At 40.4% G+C, this 21,248-nt stretch overlaps 1 protein-coding gene and 1 non-coding gene across 3 annotated transcripts; one reads left to right on the plus strand and one right to left on the minus strand.

Moving 5' to 3' along the window:
* Nucleotides 1–45: 45 nt before the first annotated feature.
* On the plus strand, nt 46–20,587 carry Zcrb1 (zinc finger CCHC-type and RNA binding motif containing 1). Of its 2 annotated transcripts, XM_042677756.1 has the most exons (8): nt 46–216; nt 1,405–1,490; nt 8,815–8,843; nt 13,535–13,646; nt 14,016–14,123; nt 18,770–18,879; nt 18,977–19,052; nt 20,399–20,587. In XM_042677756.1, the coding sequence occupies exons 2-8, from the start codon at nt 1,407–1,409 to the stop codon at nt 20,528–20,530; spliced, it is 651 nt and encodes a 216-aa protein (XP_042533690.1). In that variant the 5' UTR covers nt 46–216; nt 1,405–1,406; the 3' UTR covers nt 20,531–20,587. The 2 variants fall into 2 exon arrangements, with proteins under 2 accessions (XP_042533690.1, XP_042533691.1); XM_042677757.1 differs by lacking the exon at nt 8,815–8,843.
* Nucleotides 12,620–12,683, minus strand: Trnaa-ugc. The gene has a single exon. It is a non-coding gene; the product is annotated as a tRNA-Ala (tRNA).
* Nucleotides 20,588–21,248: the final 661 nt, after the last annotated feature.

Raw genomic sequence — 21,248 nt, forward strand, 5'->3', positions numbered from 1 at the left:
CGCGCGTGCTGTGACGTCAACACCCCGCGCCGGCCCCCAGAACCCCGGGTTTCTTGAGATCCGGGAAGAGGCGGCGTCTGCTTTCGGATCTCGGTGCTACACTCCTTCCAGGACCTGAGATGCTTAAACTTCTGCAAGGCTGGTGGCACTGTCGGGGTTGAGCCCCATCTTAGCCTAGGCCTTTCTTCGGTTATCCGGACTTGCCCCCGCCTGAAGGTAAAAGCCTCCTCTGCTCTTACGGCCTTAACCCCGGGCCCTCACCAGCCCGAAGGATATGCTTCTCCTCCGTCACCCCTTTTATTCCAGGCAATTCACCTGTAACCTCCACGAGATACTTAAAACAAAAAAAAGCTACGGATGTTGATTGGTTTCCAAAGTAATCTTCCCCACTACTCACCTCCAAAGCATTAAGCCAATTTTCCAAACTACTGCGCGAATTGACAAGCTGTGTGTGTGTGTGTTTGTGTGTGTGTGTGTGCAAGTGCAAGCGCGCGCCTGTCCTAGGACTTGAATTCACGGTCTGGACTCTGTTCCAGAGCTTTTTTTCCCCAGTGCTGGGGGCTTGGGGTAGTTAATTGGATATAAGACTTCCAGGGACTTTTCCTTCTTTCTCTATTTCGAATCACGATCCTCAGAACTTAGCCTCCTGAGTAGCTGGGATTTCAGGCATGAGCCACCAGAGCCTAACTCTCGTTTCATAAGTTGGTGATAACATCCAAAATGAAGAATTTCAAAGAACTTTACATTGTCAAGATGTGAAACTAAATTTTTCTCTTAGCATCACCCCACAATATATATAATATTATATACATATATATCATCACAACTAAAAATTATTAGCAAAAATCAGTAGTTCAGGCTCTCTCTCATTGGATGTGTGAGTGGGTTAGGAAGCACCTTCTAGCTCTAGGCCTTAGAAACTTGAAAGAGTAGCCTCGGGTTTTTCCTTTATCTAGTTTCAAAATAAAACCTTCTTCCAGCTGGGAATGTTAATTAGTGATAGGGTGCTTGCCTAGCATGCATGAAGTCCTGGGTTCAATTCCTCAGTACTGCATAAACAGAAAAGGCCAAAAATGGTGCTGTGGCTCTAGTGGTAAAGTGCTAGCCTTGAGGAAAAAAAAAGATTTCAGGGACAGTGCCTGGGCCCTGTGTTTCAGCTCCAGGCCTAGCAAAAACAACAATAACAACAAACAAACAAACACTCCTCTCAGAGCCCAAATAGCCCTCTACTAAAAAGTCAGAACTGTAGCTTGAGAAAAGAAATTCCTTAAACCACTCAATCTGAAAATGTAAGCAGGGTGTGAAAGTCAGCCTTAATTAAATCAGTGATTTTTCAGTATTTGATTTCATGTCAATTTAGGAATATCTACTTTAAAAATGCTTATGAATTGATTTCTATTTCAGAAATGAGTGGTGGCTTGGCCCCGAGTAAGAGCACTGTGTATGTGTCCAACTTGCCTTTCTCCCTGACAAACAATGACTTATATCGGGTAAGTTTCACTATTAGTACACAAATCTACTAAATTATTTAAGAAAGAGAATTAATGTAAGCCAATAGTATTCTATATACTGAGAAGGGAATAGAAAGACTGAGATCTGAGGACTGAAGTAAAAATCAGACTGGTCAGAAAAATCTCCAGTTAACTAGCAAAAAGCAAGAAGTGGATGTGGCTCAAGCCTCTTATTTAAGTGAGTAGATTTTTCTGGTTAAAATTCTTAATAGGTACATTATAATGTACTTGTGCCATCAAAATCAAAAACATTTATTATAAATACAAATAAGTAAAAAAAATTACAAACCTATAATTTCCAAAGAGAATTTACTGTGGTTTTATAGGGAATAGCAAGTTTCATAAACACAGAAGATAACCTGGGCTAGGTAGATATAATCCTAGCACTCCAGAGAGTGAATTCAAGGCCACCTTGGGCTTATCTCAAAAAGCCAAGACAAACAGAACAAAGTAATAAACAGTGGCTGGGAAAGTGGCTCTGTGGGAGAGTGCTTGCCTTGCATGCATGAGGCCCTGGGTTGGATTCCTCAGCACCACATAAGCAGAAAAAGCTGGAAGTGGCCGCTGTGCCTCAAGTGGTAGAGAATGCTAGCCTTGAGCAGAAGAGCTTAGGGACAGCATCTAGGCCCAGAGTTCAGGCCCCACGACCGGCCAAAAAAATAAATAAAATTTTAAAAATCCAATAAACACAAGATTCAACTAGCATAATGAAGTAGGAACCATTGTGGTAGGCTAATTCTTCCTGCTTGCTTAATTGGCTTTTAAACTGGTAATAGAGTGGAAGTTTTGGAGGAATAGACTGATAAGAGCAAATTGCTCCCTTCCCTGTCAGGTTAAGGTAGTGTGTATATCCGTGTGTGTGTGTGTGTGTGTGTGTGTGTGTGTGAGTGTGTGTGTGTGTGTGTGTGTGTGTGTGTGTGTGTGTGTGTACATATATAGAGAGAGAGAGGAAGCTACACAGTTTCATTATTTTGTTTTTAGTTCAGGATAAGAGTGATGGGAGGAGGTGGAATTTCTTCTGGCATGTTCTTTTACCTCTTTGCATTTGTCCTGCAGATGGGTGGTTGAGAGGAACTGGAAAAAAAGAATATGAATTCTTTGCATAGATTTAAAGAGATTCCTGCATATGTTATACATAGTACTTTGGTTGAGATAGTTTGAGCTTCAAAGAACAGGAGAAAAATTTACTATTTCTCAATAAAATTAAGAAATAGTGGTGGTCTGTATTCCCAGCTACCAGGAAGTGAAGGTAAGATTACAAATTTGAGACCAGTCTGGGCAAACAAATGAGACCCTATCTCAAAAAAAGAAAGAGAGAGAGAAAGAAAGAAAAACAGAGAGAGAGAGAAGGAAAGAAAAGGAAAAAGGTGTGGAGGATGAAGTTTGAGTGGTAGAGTACTTGCCAAGCAAGCGTGAGGCCCTGGGTTCAATGCATCACCAAAAAAACAAGAGATTTGCATGTGTGTGTGTGTGTGTGTGTGTGTGTGTGTGTGTGTGTGTGAGAGAGAGAGAGAGAGAGAGAGAGAGAGAGAGAGAGAAAAGAAAGAGAAAAAAAGAGAAAGAGAAAAAACTAGGGCTTGAACTCAGAGCCTGAGCATTGTCCTTGATCTTTTTTGCTCAAGAATAGTTTAGTGCTGTACCACCTGATCCACAGCTCCACTTCTGGCTTTTGCTGGTTAATTGGAAACTCAAATATTTTCCTGCCCAGACTAGCTTGAAACATCAATCCTCAGATCTCAGACTCCTAAATAGCTAGGATTACAGAGATAGGCTACTTGTACCCAGCCCCCCCCCTCCAAAAAAAACTTAATATATTGAATTCTTACTATATGCTGAATACATTAGTGTACAAAAGACGTGGTATTGAAGAGAAAGAAGCCATGTAAAATATGAAAAAGTCAAATTTGTCCAGGTATTGTAATCATGCCTATAATCCTAGCACTTGAAAGGCTGAGCTAGGAGGATCATAATTCAATGACTGCATGGTGAGACTGCTAATAGAAATTACTGGTCTGGCCAGGTACCAGTAGCTCATGCTTATTTGATTTTTTTTTTTTGGGGGGGGGGGTCTGGTCGTGAGGCCTGAACTCTGGGCCTGGGCGCTGTCCCTCAGCTCTTCAACTCAAGGTTAACGTTCTACCACTTGAGCCACAGCGCCACTTCCAGCTTTATTCCGTTTGCTTATGTGGTGCTGAAGAATTGAACCAAGGGCCTCATGCATGCAAGGCAAGCGCTCTACCACTGAGCCACCTTCCCAGCCCCAGTAGCTCATGATTATAATCCTAGCTGCTCAGAAGGCTGAGATTTGAGGGTAAAAGGTTGAAGCTGCCAGTACAGGAAAGCTCATGAGACTCTAATCTCATCAATTAACTACCAAAAAAGCAGGAAATGGAGAGCACTAGCCTTGAGCACCAAAGCTCAGGGACAGTGCCTAGAGCCTGATTTGAAGCATCAGGATGAGTACCAAAAAAAAAAAAAAAAAAAAGGGAGAGGGAGAGAAATTTCTGGTCCTGTGCCTCCAGTATTACTAACATCAGAGACCAATTATTGCTTAATTGCAGCATTATACAACTATTCAAAGACCTCAGAATTTTATTGTTGTTCATTGTTTATATTAGGGTATTCTGAAAGACTTTCCCACAGAACGTGATATAATAAGAACTATAAGTATATAGATAGAAGGGTGCAGATGTAGAAGTAAAAGGGAAGAAAAGGTCAGAGGATGGAGATCTATGAAATGGGATTTTTCTTCTTTTTTTCCTCTCTCAAGGTAAGAGTATGGTGGCTGGGAATGTGGCTTAGTGGTAGAGTGCTTGCCTAACATGCATGTATGTAGCCCTGGGTTCAATTCCTCAGTACCACATAAACAGAAAAAGCTGGAAGTGGCAGGCCGGCATGCAACTCATGATCCTACCTCAGCTTCCTTAGTGCTATGACGACAGGCTTTTCACTATTCCACTTGCCAGAAATGGATTTTCCATTACAAGTTCATATATATATGTATAAGTAGTGTAAGGTCTGCTTAGAAGTAATAGTTTACACCATGAGCAGAGAAAAGCAATAGTGATATTCCACAATATTAATAACTGAAGCACAGAGTTTAGCTGGAGCTATGGAGGAGTTGATAGTTGCCATGGAGATGCCTTGAATCTATAACACGTGTAAAGATTTATGGATATTTTTGGTTTGTTTGGTTTTGTTTTTTCCTGTGAGTCCACGCCCTTGTTTTTAAAAACTTGGAAAGTACGTGCTGGTATCCAACACCTGTAATCTTAGCTACTCAAGGGGCTGAGATCTGGGGATCATGGTTCAAGAAAGCCAGCCTAAGCAGGAAATTCTATCAGACTCTTACCTCCAATAAACTTCCAAAAAAGCTAGAAGTGGCTTACGTGGTAAAGCTGTAGCCTTCAACAAATAAGCTTAGGCACAGCACCCAGGTCAAGTACAAGCCCCATAACTGGCACCAAAAAAGAAAACATTAGAAGCTGATGCAGGTATATAAGATTCTAATAACAAGAATAGTCTTGTCACCTAGAAAAATGTGTGTGTGTGTGTGTGTGTGTGTGTGTGTGTGTGTTTTGAGATAGGGACTCGCTAATTACCCAGGCTGGGCTTGAACTCACAATTCTTTTTTTTTTTTTCTTTTATTTTATTTTATTTTAATTGAGAACATACTGTACAGAGGGGTTACAATTACATGGGCAGGAAAATGCATACATTTCTTACCAAGCATTGCAGCCTCCTCCTTTGTTTACCCTTCACCTCCCTTCCCAGCCTCCCCCCTCCCCCCACCCAATCATACCCCCCCCTCCCCCCACCGACATTGTAAAGCTGGTTTTGACATGACATTTTGTACTTCTCATTGTTGCAACAGGTCCACCTGAATCCTTAAACGACTTGTTTGTCCCCGTCTCCTCCACATGTTATACTGACATCAAATATAGTGAAAGCGGGGGTTACACTGTGGGGGAGGGACATACAAAGCAACAAAGAAATAATCTTATAAATGCGTTAGAAACACATGCATGAATGAAACAAAAACATTAAAATACATATTTGAGGGTTCGTTTTCCTAACATCACATTCTCTGACTTTTTCCGCTTGACTCATACCTATACTAGATATTGCAAATAAGGGAAACCATGGGACCTATGTTTCTTTGGGCCTGGCTTACTTCACTTAATATAATTTTTTCCAAGCCTTTCCATTTCCTAACAAATGGGGCAATGTCATTCTTTCTGATGGAGGCATAGAATTCCATTGTGTATATATACCACATCTTCTTGATCCATTCATCTACTGAGGGGCATCTGGGTTGGTTCCATATCTTAGCTATGGTAAATAATGCTGCAATAAACATAGTTGTGCTGGTAGCTTTAGTGTGGCCTTGTTTGTGGTCATTTGGGTAAATGCCCAAAAGTGGGATTGCTGGGTCATTGGGGAGCTCTATATGGAGTCTTTTGAGGAACCTCCATACTGCTTTCCAAAGTGGTTGAACAAGTTTACATTCCCACCAACAATGAAGTAAGGTTCCTTTCTGTCCACATCCCCTCCAGCATCTGTTGTTGTTAGAGTTCTTGATTTTTGCTGTTCTAACTGGAGTGAGGTGATATCTCAATGTTGTTTTGATTTGCATTTCTTTTATGGCTAGGGATGTTGAACATTTCTTCATGTGTCTATTGGCCATCCTTCTTTCTTCTTCAGAGAAGCTACTCTTTAGGTCTTTCGCCCACTTACTTATTGGGCAGTTGTTTCTTTGAGGATTTGTTGTTGGGTGGTTTAATTTTTTGAGTTCCAAGTATATTTTAGATATGAGACCCTTGTCTGTTGTATGGCTAGTAAAGATCTTCTCCCAATCCGTGGGCTTTCTATTGATCTTGCTAGCTATGTCATTTGCCCTGCAGAAGCTCTGCAACCTTATACAATCCCATTTGTCCAACCTTTCTTTGATTTGTTGTGTTTCTGGGTCTCTATTCAGAAAATTTCGGCCTGAGCCGAGGAGACCCAGGGTTTCTCCTATTCCATCCTGTAATGTTTTCAGAGTGTCTGCTTTGAGTTCAAGGTCTTTGATCCATTTGGAGTTGATTCTGGTGCAGGGTGATATATAAGGATCTAGCTTTAGTTTTCTACATGTAGTTAACCAGTTTTGCCAGCACCATTTACTGAAGAGGCTGTCTGTCTTCCATTCTATTGTTTTAGCTCCCTTATCGAAGATTAGATGGCTATAGGTCTGTAGGTTCATTTCTGGGTTTTCAATTCTATTCCATTGGTCCTGAGGTCTGTTCTTATGCCAATACCAAGCTGTTTTGATTACTATGGCTTTATAGTAGAGTTTGAAATTTGGTACTGATATTCCTCCAGCAGTGTTCTTTCCGTTGAGGAGCGTTTTTGCTATTCGGGGTCTTTTATTGTTCCATATGAATTTTTGGATTGCCTCTTCTATTTCCTTGAAGAATGAGGGTGGAATTTTGATAGGTATTGCGTTGAATTTGTAGATAGCCTTGGGAAGTATTGCCATTTTCACAATGTTAATCTTTCCAATCCAGGAGCATGGGAGGTTTTGCCATTTTTTAAGTTCTGTGTTGATTTCCTTTTTCAAGATTTTAAAGTTTTCATCATAGAGGTCCTTCACTTCTTTAGTTAAGTTAATTCCTAGGTATTTTATTTTTTGTGGGGCTATTACAAATGGAGTTGCTTTCCTAATTTCAGCCACACTTTTCTCATTGTTGGCATACAGAAAAGCCATGGATTTTTGGGGGTTAATTTTATAACCTGCTACTTTGCCAAAGTTTTGAATCAGCTTAAGTAATTTGGGAGTGCAGTCTATGGGATTCTTTAAATACAAGATCATGTCATCTGCAAAGAGGGAGAGTTTTATTTCTTCTTTCCCTATTTGGATCCCCTTTATGTCTGCATCTTGTCTTATTGCTGTAGCTAGGCATTCTAACACTAGATTGAAGAGAAGTGGAGAGAGTGGGCATCCTTGTCTTGTTCCTGAGTTAAGAGGAAATGGCTTTAGTTTTTCACCATTGAGTATAATGCTGGCTGTAGGTTTGTCATATACAGCCTTTATTGTACTGAGGAATGTTCCATGGATTCCTAATTTTTCCAAAACCTTCATCATAAAGGGGTGTTGGATCTTGTCGAATGCTTTTTCTGCGTCTATTGAGATAACCATGTGGTTCTTATTCTTGCTCCTGTTGATGTGATGAATAATATTAATTGATTTGCGTATATTGAACCAGCTTTGCATCCCTGAAATGAATCCTGTTTGATCGAGGTGTATGATTTTTTGGATGAATTGTTGAAGTCGGTTGGCCAAAATTTTGTTGAGAAGTTTTGCATCAATGTTCATCAAAGAAATGGGTCTATAGTTCTCTTTCTTTGATGAGTCCCTGCCTGGTTTTGGGATGAGGGTTATGATGGCTTCATAGAATGTGTTCGGTAGTGAGCTTTCTCTTTCAATTTCATTGAAGAGTTGGAGGAGAATTGGTGTGAGCTCTGCTTTGAAGGCCTTGTAAAATTCCGCTGTAAAACCATCTGGTCCTGGACTTTTCTTGGCTGGGAGGTCTCTTATTGCTGTTTCTATTTCAATGCTTGATATGGGCCTGTTAAGATAGTTTAACTCATCTTGGTTTAGTTTTGGCATGTCAATATTTGCTAGGAAGAGGTCCATTTCTGTCCATTACCCAGGTTGGGCTTGAACTCACAATTCTGTCACAGCCTTCTAAGTGTAGAAAATATTTCTTGTATAAACAGAAGGCTAATTTTGTTTTCATAAAATATAGCAAAGAATTTGGTCTTTATGTATAAACTGCAGATTTTGACTATGTGAGGAGAAAACTTACAAACATGAGATACATTTCCTTAAATCATTCATTACTTGTTCTAAATACTATGTTTGTATCAGAAATACATTTTGAGGAGACTTTAGTAGCTCCCATTTCCCACATGAGGAGCCAGCAGTGTTTTTCTTTCTCCATCATTTAAGTTGTTATACGAAAATCCTGGCTAAAACATAAATAATATATATTTGTGCTATATAACTCAGTATTGAATTGGGTCATTATATATGCACATATGAATATACACATATGTATGTATATATATGAGAATGTAGTCATTGTATATAAGTTATAAATTATGCCAGGTATGATAGTACACACCTGCAATAATAGCACTTGGGAGGCTGAAGCAAACTAACATCCATCCTGGGCTCCATGGCAAGACCCAGTCTCAAAAAAAATTTTTTTAAAGACAAATAATATTAAATTATAAACTATTATGTGGTCTTTTGTTTCAGATATTTTCCAAGTATGGCAAAGTTGTGAAGTAAGTATTCACATTATAAGATATATGTTTCATGTGTGTTTTTGATGCTTTTCTACATACATAAACGTGTAGACTTTTCAAGACTTTATATGTGTAGTTTTGTTTTTTTAACTTGATTCTATTTTACGAATGGTCTTTAGTGTACTATAAAAATTCAATTTAGCCTGGTGCTGGTGGCTCACCCATATAATCCTAGCTACTCAGGAGGCTGAGATCTAAGGATCATGGTTCAAAGCCAGTCCAGGCAAGAAAATCCTGAGACTCTTATCTCCATTAAACCACTAGAAAACCAGAAGTGGCGCTGTGGCTCAAGTGGTAGAGCGTTCACCTTGAGCTGAAGAGCACAGGGACAGTGCCCAAGCCCAGAGTTCAAACCCCACGACTGACCAAAAAAAAAAAAAATTGTTTTTTTGGTATTGCTTTGTATATCACAATTTATTTAAATAATCTTCATAATCTCTTACTATTTTCTTTTTTTTTTTTTTTTGGTCCGGTCGTGGGGCCTGAACTCTGGACTGGGCACTGTCCCTCAGCTCTTCAGCTCAAGGCTAGCACTCTACCACTTGAGCCACAGCGCCACTTCCGGCTTTTTTCTTTTTTTGCTTATGGTGCTGGGAATCGAACCCAGGGCCTCAGGCATGCAAGGCAAGCGCTCTACCACTGAGCCACCTTCCCAGCCCTCTCTTACTATTTTCTTACTAATATTGTTATCCTGTGTAAGACTCTCAAGGGTCTGACACTGGTGAGTCACCCCTATAACCCTAGCTACTCAAGTGGCTGAGATCTGAGGATCGCAGTTCAAAACCAGCCCAGTCAGAAAAGCCCACAAGATTCTTATGTCCAGAAAACTGGAAGTAACGCTGTGGCTCAAAGTAGTAGAATGCTAATCTTGAGAAAAAGTGCTCAGGGACAGCACCCAGGCCCTGAGTTCAAGTCCCAAAACTGAGAGAAATAAAAAATAAAGCAATGAAAAGACTCAGTAGGTATAGTGGTGAATACCTCTAAATCCTAGAATTCAGGATGTAGAGCCAGCTTGTGCTACATAGTGAGAACCTGTCTCATTTAATGTTAAACAGTGAGAGATGGGGTAGAACAATGGAAGGGATGACATGGATCAAGATGTATTGTTCTTGCCAGCCACCTGTGCCTCACATTTATAACCTTAGTTACTCAGGAGACTGAGATCTAAGGATCATGTTTAAAGCTAGTGCTAGCCTTGAGCAAAAACTAAAGTTAAGGGTCAGCACTCAGGTCCCGGAGTTCAAGCCCCAGGACCAGCACCAGAAAAGAAAGCAAAACAAAAACCATGCACTGTTTTTATGGATTATTGAATTGAAACCCCTTTGTAAGTGAATAAAGACATCAACCTTCATTAGAACGTGTTATCAAGAATACTATAAATAGGTTGCCATTTATCAATTAACAACAAAATTTAATATATCAGTGTGTATGACTTACAAAGCATTTATGAGACTGATAAATATAGAATATATCCTTTGTAGAAAGCATAGATATCTCTGGAAACATACAAAAATGGTAATGAATGATAATGGGGCCAAGAATTCAGGAGGATTAGAAGAATTTGAGGTTGTCTTTTACTCAAGCGACTACACTAAAGGGCAAAGGAGTAAAAACATTCTGAATATATCTTACACTCAGTCTACATTGTGGAGTAAACTTTAGAGCATATTTGTTTTGTTTTTGTTTTTCTTTTTGGGTGCCTCAAGCTCTGCCATTTGAGCCGTGCCTCCAGCCAAAGAGCATCTTGACTATATATTTTTCTTCTAGCTTTGCAAGAATAATATTAAATAAAGTTCATTTGTATCTTGAAAATTGTTAACTTTTAATCTGTTTTGGCTATTATATGTCATCAAAAATGCTTCTGGGTGTGCAGAATTTCATGTACACAGAATTTTGAATAGTCATGACACTTATACTTGTTACAAACATCAAATATCATGACCTAAGTACCTGTTCATTTTTTTAAACTATTTTTTTGTCTTTTCTTTTTTGGCACTGGGGATCGAACCCAGGACATTGCACTTGCTAAGCAAGCGCTTTGCCACTGAGCTACATCCCAGCCCCCCTAAGTACCTATTCATTGAATTAAGCCATCCATGTTAAATTTTATTGGTTGACCTAGTAATTTCCTAGATAGCATTTTTTCCCCTTGATGATATAATCTGATCTAGACTCAAGTACTACCTTTCTATCCTGATTTACTTTTTTTTTCCTTGATGGGGGTTTGGAGCTTGAACTCAGGGCCTCCAAAGCTCCATAGTTTTTTAATTCAAAGCTGGTGCTCTACCATTGGAGCCATGACTCCAGTTCTGGCTTTTTGGTGATTAATTGGAGAAAGAGTATCTACTTTGTCTGACCAGGCTGGCTTCTACCTGGATGCTCACATCTCAGCCTCCTGAGTGGACAGAGGTAAGCCACCAGTGCCTGGTTTAGCCTTCTTTGCTTTGTTTTGCTTTGCATTTGTTCTTTCATTCTATTATTTTTTGGGTGGGATAGCTAGTGCTCTACCACTTAAACCATGTTTTCAGCCCTGCTTTTTGCTAGTTACTTTGGAGATGGAGTCTAGTCAACGTAGTGGGTGCTGGTGGCTCAAACCTGTAATCCTAGCTACTCAGGAGGTTGAGATCTGAGGATTATGGTTCAAAGGAGCCCGGGCAGGAGAATCCGTGAGACTCTTACCTTCAATAAAACATCAGAAAACTGGAAGTGGCGCTGTGGCTCAAGTGGTCCAGCACTAGCCTTGAACTGAAGATCTAAGGGACAGTACCCAGGCCCCAGAATTCAAGCCCCATGACCAAAAAAAAAAAGAATACAGCCATCTTCCCCCATCTTTTCTGTTTTGTTTAACTGATGTTCATTATGATTAGATTTCTGTTGTATTTTCTTGGCTAGTATTCTTAATACAAGCTGTATCCTATTTTCTTGGCTAATATTCTTAATACAAGCTGTATCCATTTCACAGCCAAAGATATATAGTGTCCATCTGGCCCTCATTAGTGATTTTGTGGGTGTGGGTGTGGCAGTCCTGGAGCATGAATTCAGAGTCTGGGCACTGTTCTGAGCTTTTTTGCTCAAGGCTAGCACTCTATCACTTGAGCCATAGCTCTACTTCCAGGTTTTTACGGTTAATTGGAGATGAGTCTCACAGACTTTCCTGCCCAGGCTGGCTCTGGACTGTGATCCCTAGTCTCTTAAGTAGCTAGGATTATACATGTAAGCCACCAGCACATGGAAAGAAAATAGTTTTTTTGATAGTATTGGGATTTGAACTTGGGGCCTCATGCTACTGGGTCAGGCCTCCAGCCCTGTTTTTCTTTAAATAAGTTCCAAAGTCTCTTTATCCCTACCCTATTCCAGCCAAGGAATCAGCATTTCTTTAAAAGAAAGAAAAGAAAAAGAAGAAAAAGGAAGGAAGGAAGGAGGGAAGGAAGGAAGGAAGGAAGGAAGGAAGGAAGGAAAGATTGAACTTTAAACTCTTGGGAAATTAAGTAAATAATTTTGTATTTTGTTTTGTTTTTTGTATTGAAGAGAATTCCTCAGCTTTGATTTGAATGTTTTTGCATGGTGAAGGAGTAGAGTTTCCCAGCCAAGTGCCATTCCTGATTCCCATTCTTTTTATTTTTTTATTTTTTTTGGATCCGGTCGTGGGTCCTGAACTATGGGCCTGGGCGCTGTCCCTCAGCTCTTCAGCTCAAGGCTAGCACTCTACCACGTGAGCCACAGCGCCACTTCCGGCTTTTTTGTTTTTGCTTATGTGGTGCTGGGAATCGAACCCAGGGCCTCATGCATGCAAGGCAAGCGCTCTACCACTGAGCCACCTTCCCAGCCCCTATTCTTTTTATTTTTCCATGCCAGTACTGGATATACAACAATCCTCAGATCTCATCCTCCTAAGTAGCCACCAGGACACAGCTTTTCTTTTTTCTTTTTCCCTTTCTTTTTTTGATTGATACTTGAGTTTTAACACTGAGCCCTATGCATGCTTACTCAAGCACTCTATACTGAAAAATATCATCTTTGTTCTTCGTTATCCCACAATACTGAAGAGAGGTTACTTAAATGTATTATTAATCTCTCTTACTTTCTTTTTTTGGGGGGGGGGTTTCTGGTCGTGGGGCCTGAACTCTGGGCCTGGACGCTGTCCCTCAGCTCTTCAGCTCAAGGCTAGCACTCTACCACTTGAGCCACAGCGCCACTTCTGGCTTTTTTCTTTTTTCTTATGTGGTGCTGAGGAATTGAACCCAGGGCCTCAGGCATGCAAGGCAAGTGCTCTACCATTGAGCCACCTTCCCAGCCCTAATCTCTCTTACTTTCTAAACATCTTATTATTTAGCTTTTTAAGACTTGAGTTTCCCAAGGAGTTATTAATATCTTTTTTTTTCCAGTCATGGGACTTGAACTTGGGGTCTGGGCTTTGTCTCTGAGCTTTTTTTGTTCAAAGCTAACACTCTACTACTTGAGCCACAGCACCACTTCTGACTTCCTCTGAGTAGTTTATTGGAGATAAGAGTCTCACAGACTTTCCTGCCCTGGCTGGCTTCAAACTACTACTCAGATCTCAAGCCTCCTGAGTAGCTAAGATTACAGGCATGAGCCACCAGCAGCCAGCTTAGTATCTGTCTTATTTGTTTCTACCTTGTATGTAACTGACTCTTCATTTATGTTTTAAGGGTTACTATAATGAAAGATAAAGATACTAGGCGAAGTAAAGGGGTTGCATTTATTTTATTTTTGGATAAAGACTCTGCACAAAACTGCACCAGAGCAATTAACAACAAACAGGTAAGTGATTCATTCTCATAAAGGTTTTTAACCCAAAAGCCTTTGTTCTTATCCAAGCAAAAAAATAAAAATAAAAAAGTTGAGATACAGGAGAGCCAAGTGTGATGAGTATAGAGTCAGAGGATTTGTAACCTCTGGGGGAGGGGGGGACTAAAAAGAGATATCAACGTTATACTAGCTTCCCACAATATTGGTAAAACAAAACAAAGAAAAAAACCAGCACTATAGAATTTATTACACATACAAAACAATTACTCAAATAACCCAAGAAATAAAATCGAATTGAAGATATGAGCAAGTAGATTAAATAACTAGTTTTAGGTTTCCATGAAATACATTCCTGTTCATTTACGTTTTTCTCTGGCTTAGTTATTTGGTAGAGTGATAAAGGCAAGCATTGCTATTGACAATGGAAGAGCAGCTGAGTTCATCCGAAGGCGAAACTACTTTGATAAATCGAAGTGTTACGAATGTGGGGTGAGTGAACCTAAAACTTAATGGTCCACAGTTAAAGGTATTTTCCGCAGCATGGGGCTTGAACTCAGGCCTGGACACCATCCCTGAGCTTACTTTCCTACTTTCTTTCCTTCCTTCTTCCCTTCCTTTCTTCCTTTCTTTCTTTTTACTCAAGGCTAGTGCTCTATCACTTTGAGCCACAGCTCCACTTCTGGTTTTCTGATGGTTAGTAAGAGTCCTACTCACTTTCCTGCCCAGCTGGCTTCCAGCCACAATCCTCAGATCTCAGCCTCCTGAATAGCAGGGATTATAGGTGTGAGCCACCAGCACCCAGCAGCAACAGCATTTTTTAAATTGGTGCTCATCAGAATTGCTGGGTGGCTGGCTAAACCCAGGTTATAAAAATTGTATTACTTGGTAAATTTCATTGAAATGTATGTCAAGATAATCTAGGTTGGGTCATACACTGTTGTTTTCTCCAGTTTCTAAATCTTTAAAATCATTTTCTAACCAGTCTTAGAATAATTATTTGTTTCATTGTCTTAAAATCTTTTAGTAACTTACAAATTCTTGTCAAGGATAGTGCCTGTTTTCTATAACATATGCCAGTGTTTAAGCCTAAGGTAGATACAGTGTCATCATGGGACCCATTGTAAGATATGAAGTTAATATTTTGTGGCTAAACTATGTCCACATTTTCTAATTCTCCTCCTGATTGTCTGTTAGCCACTTAAAGTTTTGGTGATTGGAACAGGTAATAAATAAAAGCCAACGAAGGGCTGGAAAGGTGGCTCAGTGGTAGAGTGCTTGCCTTGCATGCATGAGGCCCTGGGTTTGATTCTTCAGCACCATATAAGCAGAAAAAGCCGGAAGTGGTGCTGTGGCTCAAGTGGTAGAGCAATAAGCTTGAGCTGAAGAGCTGAGGGACAGTGCCCAGGCCCAGAGTTCAGACCCACAACCAACAAAAAAAAAAACCCAAAAGCCAAGGAAGTGGGGGTGGGGGTGAGTGTGGCAGGCATCGGTGTGGCTTATGCCTGTAATACTAGCTACTCAGGAGGCTGAGATCTGAGGATCGAAGTTCAAAGCCATCCCGGGCAGTAAAGTCCATGAGACTCTTATCTCCAATAAACCACTCAGAAAACTGGAGAAAGTGGCACTGTGGCTCAAGTGGTAGAGCACTCAACTTGAGTTGAAGAGCTGAGGGATAGTGCCCAGGCCCAGAGTTCAAGCCCCACAACCAACAACAACAAAAAAGTTTAAAATAAATAAAAGCTAGGGGGTGGTAACATACCTGTATTCCAAGAACTTGGAAGATAGGAGTTTGGTCTACAGTTCAAAGGAGGGATAGAGAGACAGAGACACAGAGATAGACAGAGAGAAAGAGGGTGGGAAGGTAAGGGGAGAAGAGGTGGAGAGAGAACCTTAAAACAGTTTTGTATAATGCCTATCATACCAAAAGAATTTCAGCCTAAGTTTCATAATTGTAAGTTTCTAAGAGTCTGGAGGTATTAATGAGTAGATGGAGAATTGTCCTAGGTACAAACTCACATGGAAGATTTAAAGTAGCTTGTTTGCTGGGAATGTGGCTTAGTACTTGCCTACCATGTATGAAGACCTGAAGTGGCTCTGTATGTAGTTCAAGTGGTAGAGTGCTAACCTTGAGCAAAAAGAAGGTCAAGAACAGTGCCCAGGCCCTGAGTTCAAGCCCCATGACTGGCAAAAAAAACAAAAACGTAGCTTGCTGTCATTTCCCTACTGCAATTCCTTATTCCCCTCCCCACCAAAAAGATACCTAACAGGATAAATAGGTAAGATGAAAGTGGGAACAGGAAATGTCCAGGAGTCATACTGGTTCTGTCAATTGTATCAGTCTAAACCTGGATAAATGTTTTGAAGCTGTTCCAGAGTCTTAAATTTTGTTTAAAAATTAGGAATGAGATTGGACACCAATGGCTCAGGCCTGTAATCCTAATTACTCAGGAAGCTGAGATCTAAGGATTGTGGTTTAAAGCCAGGGGCAGGAAAGTCTGTGAGACTCATATCTCCAATTAACAACAAAAAATCCAGAAGTGGAGCTATAGCTCAAGTGTTAGAGTGTTGGCCTTGAGCATAAAAGCTCAGGGGCTAGGGGGCTGGGAAGGTGGCTCAGTGGTAGAGCGCTTGCCTTGGGGCTGATTCCTCAGCACCACATAAGCAAAACAAAAAGAAAAAAGCCAGAAGTGGCACTGTGGCTCAAGTGGTAGAGCGCTAGCCTTGAGCTGAAGAGCTGAGGGACAGCGCCCAGGCCCAGAGTTCAGGCCCCATGACCGGACCCAAAAAAAAAAAAGCTCAGGGGCTATATCAAGGCCCAAAGTTCAAGCCCCCAGGGTTGGCACATGCACACACACACACACACACACACACACACACAAATAGGAGTGGGGACTGGAGGTGTGGCTCAAGTGGTAAAGTGCTACCCATTTGTGAAAAAGCTAAACAAGAGCATGAGGCTCCAAGTTCAATCCCCAGTGGGGGGGGGGGGGGGGGGGGGGGGGGAGGGGAGAAACACTGGGGGGAGGGAAACCAGGAGAAAAGGAGGGAGGGGGTAACACTGTTCAAAAATAAATGTACTCATTATCTTATTTAACAACCCTTCTGTACATCGCCTTTACAGTAAAAAGATTTTTTAAATTTTTTTTGTCTATTTTGGTCTGCGCACTATTCCTGAGCTCTTGAGCTCAAGGGAGCACTCTACCAGATGAGGCAGCACAGCACCACTTCTGGTTTTCTGGTAGTTAAATGGAGATGAGTCTCATAGCCTTTCCTACCAGGGTTAGCTTTGAACCATGATGCTCAGATCTCAGCCTCCTGAGTAGCTAGGATTACAGGTATGAGACACCCATGCCCGGCAAGATCTTTTTAAATTTTTTAAAAAGAACATTCAATTTGATCAAAAAAAAAAAAAAGCACTGTTGGCAGTCATGGTGGCACAGGCCAACAATCCCAGCACTTATTCTAAAGCTACATAGTAAAACCCTGTCTCAAAAAATATGAAACAGGGGCCCAGGCAGCCTCATGGCAGGGTGACCCAGGCCCATTGGACTGTCCCCCTGGTGGAAGGATTCTGCCCTAAAATGAGTATTCTCATAGGCAGAAAGAGGTTTCACTGTTTAATTGACACTGGGGCAGACCGAACCATACTCAGGGAGGAGGAAGTGCCCTTGGACTGGAAGCTTGCACCTGGGCCCCCGATATTGGGGGTAAGGGGCAACTCCCAGTCCAAAGAGATGGTTGCCTTTATGACATGGACTAGCCCAGATGGAGAACAGGGAAAGATACGCCCTTTAGTGGCAAAGAACCTCACTGCCAATTTACTAGGGCAAGACATGCTAAGACAAATGGATGCCGTGGTCACTACAGACCATCAAGCATCCTATGATGATATCCTGGATGGGGAAGAAACGCAAAAGCTTAAACAGGATCTAGAGGGAGTTAAGGAAAAGGATTTTTTTAACTTTCATACTTACAGAGAAGAACAGAGGGGACCCGCTCAGGTGCACCCCCAATCCTAAAGGCCACTGCCCCCCCCCCCAAGTACCTCCCATTAGGGGGAAGCCGGGAAGCCCAATCTGGGTGGAGCAGTGGCCATTGACCAAACCTAAACTTGTAGCCCTCCACCTTCTGGTGGAGGAACAGATAAACCTTGGGCATATTCGCCCTAATAAGTCCTTGGAAAACACCCGTAATATTACAAAAAAAAAGTAAAACAAATATGAAACAGGAAAAATTAATAATCCTTTACTTAACCCAACATATATCCAAACTAATTATTAATATATTTTACTTAACCCAATATATGTGTGTGTATATATATATATATATCCAAAATAATACCACTTGGATATGTAATTTTCTGTTATTACTGTGTGGTGCCAGGAACTGAACCCAGCCTGGTTCAATACTAGACATACGCTCTACTGCTGAGCTTTATCCCCCACTTCCACTTGTGTTTTTGTTTGTTTTGGTACTGGAACTTGAACTCAGAGCCTCATTATCACTCAGCTGTTTCATTCATGGCTGGTGCTTTACCACTTGATCCATGCCTCCCATTTTTAATAGTTAGGCAACATGTTGCAAATCAATAGTTTTATCCCCATTTTATCGAATAATAAGTTCAAAATGTAATTTTAAATTGTCTTATTTCTTGAAATTTGGTATTTTAGATGTTTGAAGAAATATTTTACTTACAGAAACTTCTAAAATACTCCCTAATTGTCAAAGTAGCTTGTTGGGAATTATAATTCAAGGTCTTCCTTAAAATAATTTTTTTATGGTTTTGTTTGTGCTAGTCTTGAGGCTCAAACTCAAGCACTTTATCTGAGCTTCTTATCTGTTCAATGCTAGCACTCTACCACTTGAGCCACAGTCCCACTTCCAGCTTTTTGTTAATTGGAGATAAGAGTCTCATAGACTTTCCATCCCAGGCTGGCTTCAAGCTGTGATTCCCAGATCTCACCCTCTTGAATAGCTGGGATTACAGACATGAGCCACCAGTGCCTGGCTAGTAATAGGTTTTATCATTTAGTTATTTTTATATTTTTTTAATTCTGAAATTTTTTAGTCATAACAAAGTTTCTAACAGCCAAAAATACAGTATTTTTCCTTTCTTTTTTGATGTTAAATAAAAGGAAAGTGGACACTTAAGTTATGCCTGTCCTAAAAATGTGCTTGGAGAACGTGAGCCTCCAAAGAAGAAAGAAAAAAAGAAAAAAAAGAAAATTCCTGAACCTGAAGAAATGTATGTGTATCTACTCTTAATAAATACCTTAGGATATTGCTTTAGTCTCTTAGCTGCTAGTTGATAACATTTTGACTTCTTTTTCCTAATTCCTCAGTGAGGAAGTAGAAGAAAGTGAAGACGAAGGAGAAGATCCTGCTCTTGACAGTCTCAGTCAGGCCATAGCATTCCAGGTATTGCATTCTTTTAAAGGTTCCAGGGTTTAGGATAAAGCTCAGTGACAGAGAACTTGCCTCGCATGGTATAAGCCATGGTTTCAATCTGCAGCACTGCAGGGAATTTTTTTTAAAAAAAAAAGAAAGAGGGGCTGTGAAGGTGGCTCAGTGGTAGAGCGCTTGCCTTGCATGCTCAAGGCCCTGGGTTCGATTCCTCAGCACCACATAAGCAAAAAGAAAAAAGCCGGAAGTGGTGCTGTGGCTCAAGTGGTAGAGCACTAGCCTTGAGCTGAAGAGCTGAGGGACAGCGCCCAGGCCCAGAGTTCAGGCCCCATGACCGGACCCAAAAAAAATAAAAAAAAGAAAGAATGAGAGAAAAGGAAGAGAGACAGAGAGAATCTGTCTGATGTCTAGTGTTCCAGTGGATTTTTTTTAGCCAGGCACAGTGGGCGCCTACAAGTTCAAGACCAGTGTAGGCAACAATACAGCTCCCTATCATGGGAAAAACAAAGATACAGGAGTGGTAGTACATTTCTGGGATCTCAACATTTAGGAGGCCAAGGAAGGATGATCATGAGTTTGAAGCCAGTTTGAGCTATATGGTGATACATTATGTAAAAATAAAGTTAAATTTGAAAATAACAAATTAGTAGTGGCTTACACAGCAAATTATACCAATGATCCTAGGGAAACTGGTAACAAGGAAGATCATAGTTTGAGGCCATTCTAGGCCTTGAACTCAACTTAGACACCTTTTCACCCCATAGCTAGATAGAGTAGTTACCTGTCTGTTCTCTCAAGCTTAGTTGGAAAGCTAAAAATAACCAATGAAAAGCAAAGTTAGAGGCATGGCTCTGTGGTATTATACTAGCCTAGCAAGCTCAAGGCCCTGAGTTCAAATCTTAGCACTACCAGAATCAGTCATCAAGGTACCATGGAATGAAAGGCACTATGAAACTGATTAAAATTCTATTTTCCTATGTACTCTAATGATCATTTCTCTCCACCTCCTAAATTTGAAGCAACAGTGCTGTTTCTCTAAGATCTTTTTATGAATCAAATTTTCACTTATACATTCTAGATTTTAAGGGCCCCATAACATTTTAAATGTGTTTTTCATTATAGAATTGTGCAGAGCTAGGGTGAGTTTAGTTCAACCAAAAAGATTTCTCAGAAATTGTCTAGAATGATTTTGGTTAGCATTGATAGGACGAAATTGAGTATGAGAGTTTCTTGCTTGAATGACCTGAGAGGGCAGAGGTTCTGGTAATGCTGGCATCTGTGTTATGGTTTTGCCATGGTTGAATTGATGCACCATAAAAACTACAGGTTTTGTTTTCTTTATTTTCTGAATCACATTGTAGCAAGCCAAAGTTGAAGAGGAACAGAACAAATGGAAACCTAGCTCAGGGGGTCCTTCAACATCAGATGATTCAAGACGTCCAAGGATAAAGAAAAGTGCATATTTCAGTGATGAAGAAGAACTTAGTGATTAAAATGGTATTTATTATGTAAATAGCTTTAAAATTAAAAATAATAGAGTACTCACTTCAGTTGGGGACTGAAGATTATTTTTAATATTTGATCCTAAGAACACTTTTAATACCACTTTTACTATAAAAGAGTTTATACAGGCAGGAAAGTCCTCGAGATTAACCAATTAACCACTTTTCTCTAATTAACCACTAAAATTAGGATCTGTAGCTCAAGTGAGAGCACCAGCCTTATCAAAAAAGCTAAAACATAGCTCCTAGACCTGGAAAAGAAGAAAGAGGAGGAGGAGGAAACAAAAGTATTTAAAAAAAAAAAAAAAAAGTGAAACCAGGCACTGGTGGCTCATCCTAGCTATTCAGGAGGCTGAGATGAAGATCACAGTCCAAAGCCAGCCCAGGCAGGAAAATCCGTGAAACTCCTAAACTGAAAGTGGTGCTGTGACCAAAAAAACGTTAAGATAATTTTAAAATATTATGTTTCTGTCTCACAATGACTCCATACAGCTTGAATATCCATAAAATATAAATCCAAAATCTGAAATGTTCTGTTATTTAAAACTTGAAAGCACCAACATGATGCTTCAGATGAAAAATTCTACCTTATGAAAAAACATCCTGGGACTAGGAATGTGGCTTAGTGGTAGAATGCTTACCTAGCATGCATGAAGCCCTAGGTTCAATTACTCAGTACCACATAAAAAGAAAAGGCTGGAAGTGGTGC

This window comes from Dipodomys spectabilis, unplaced genomic scaffold (assembly GCF_019054845.1).
Source record: "Dipodomys spectabilis isolate Male_0828 unplaced genomic scaffold, ASM1905484v1 ptg000039l, whole genome shotgun sequence".
NCBI classification, from domain to species: domain Eukaryota; kingdom Metazoa; phylum Chordata; class Mammalia; order Rodentia; family Heteromyidae; genus Dipodomys; species Dipodomys spectabilis.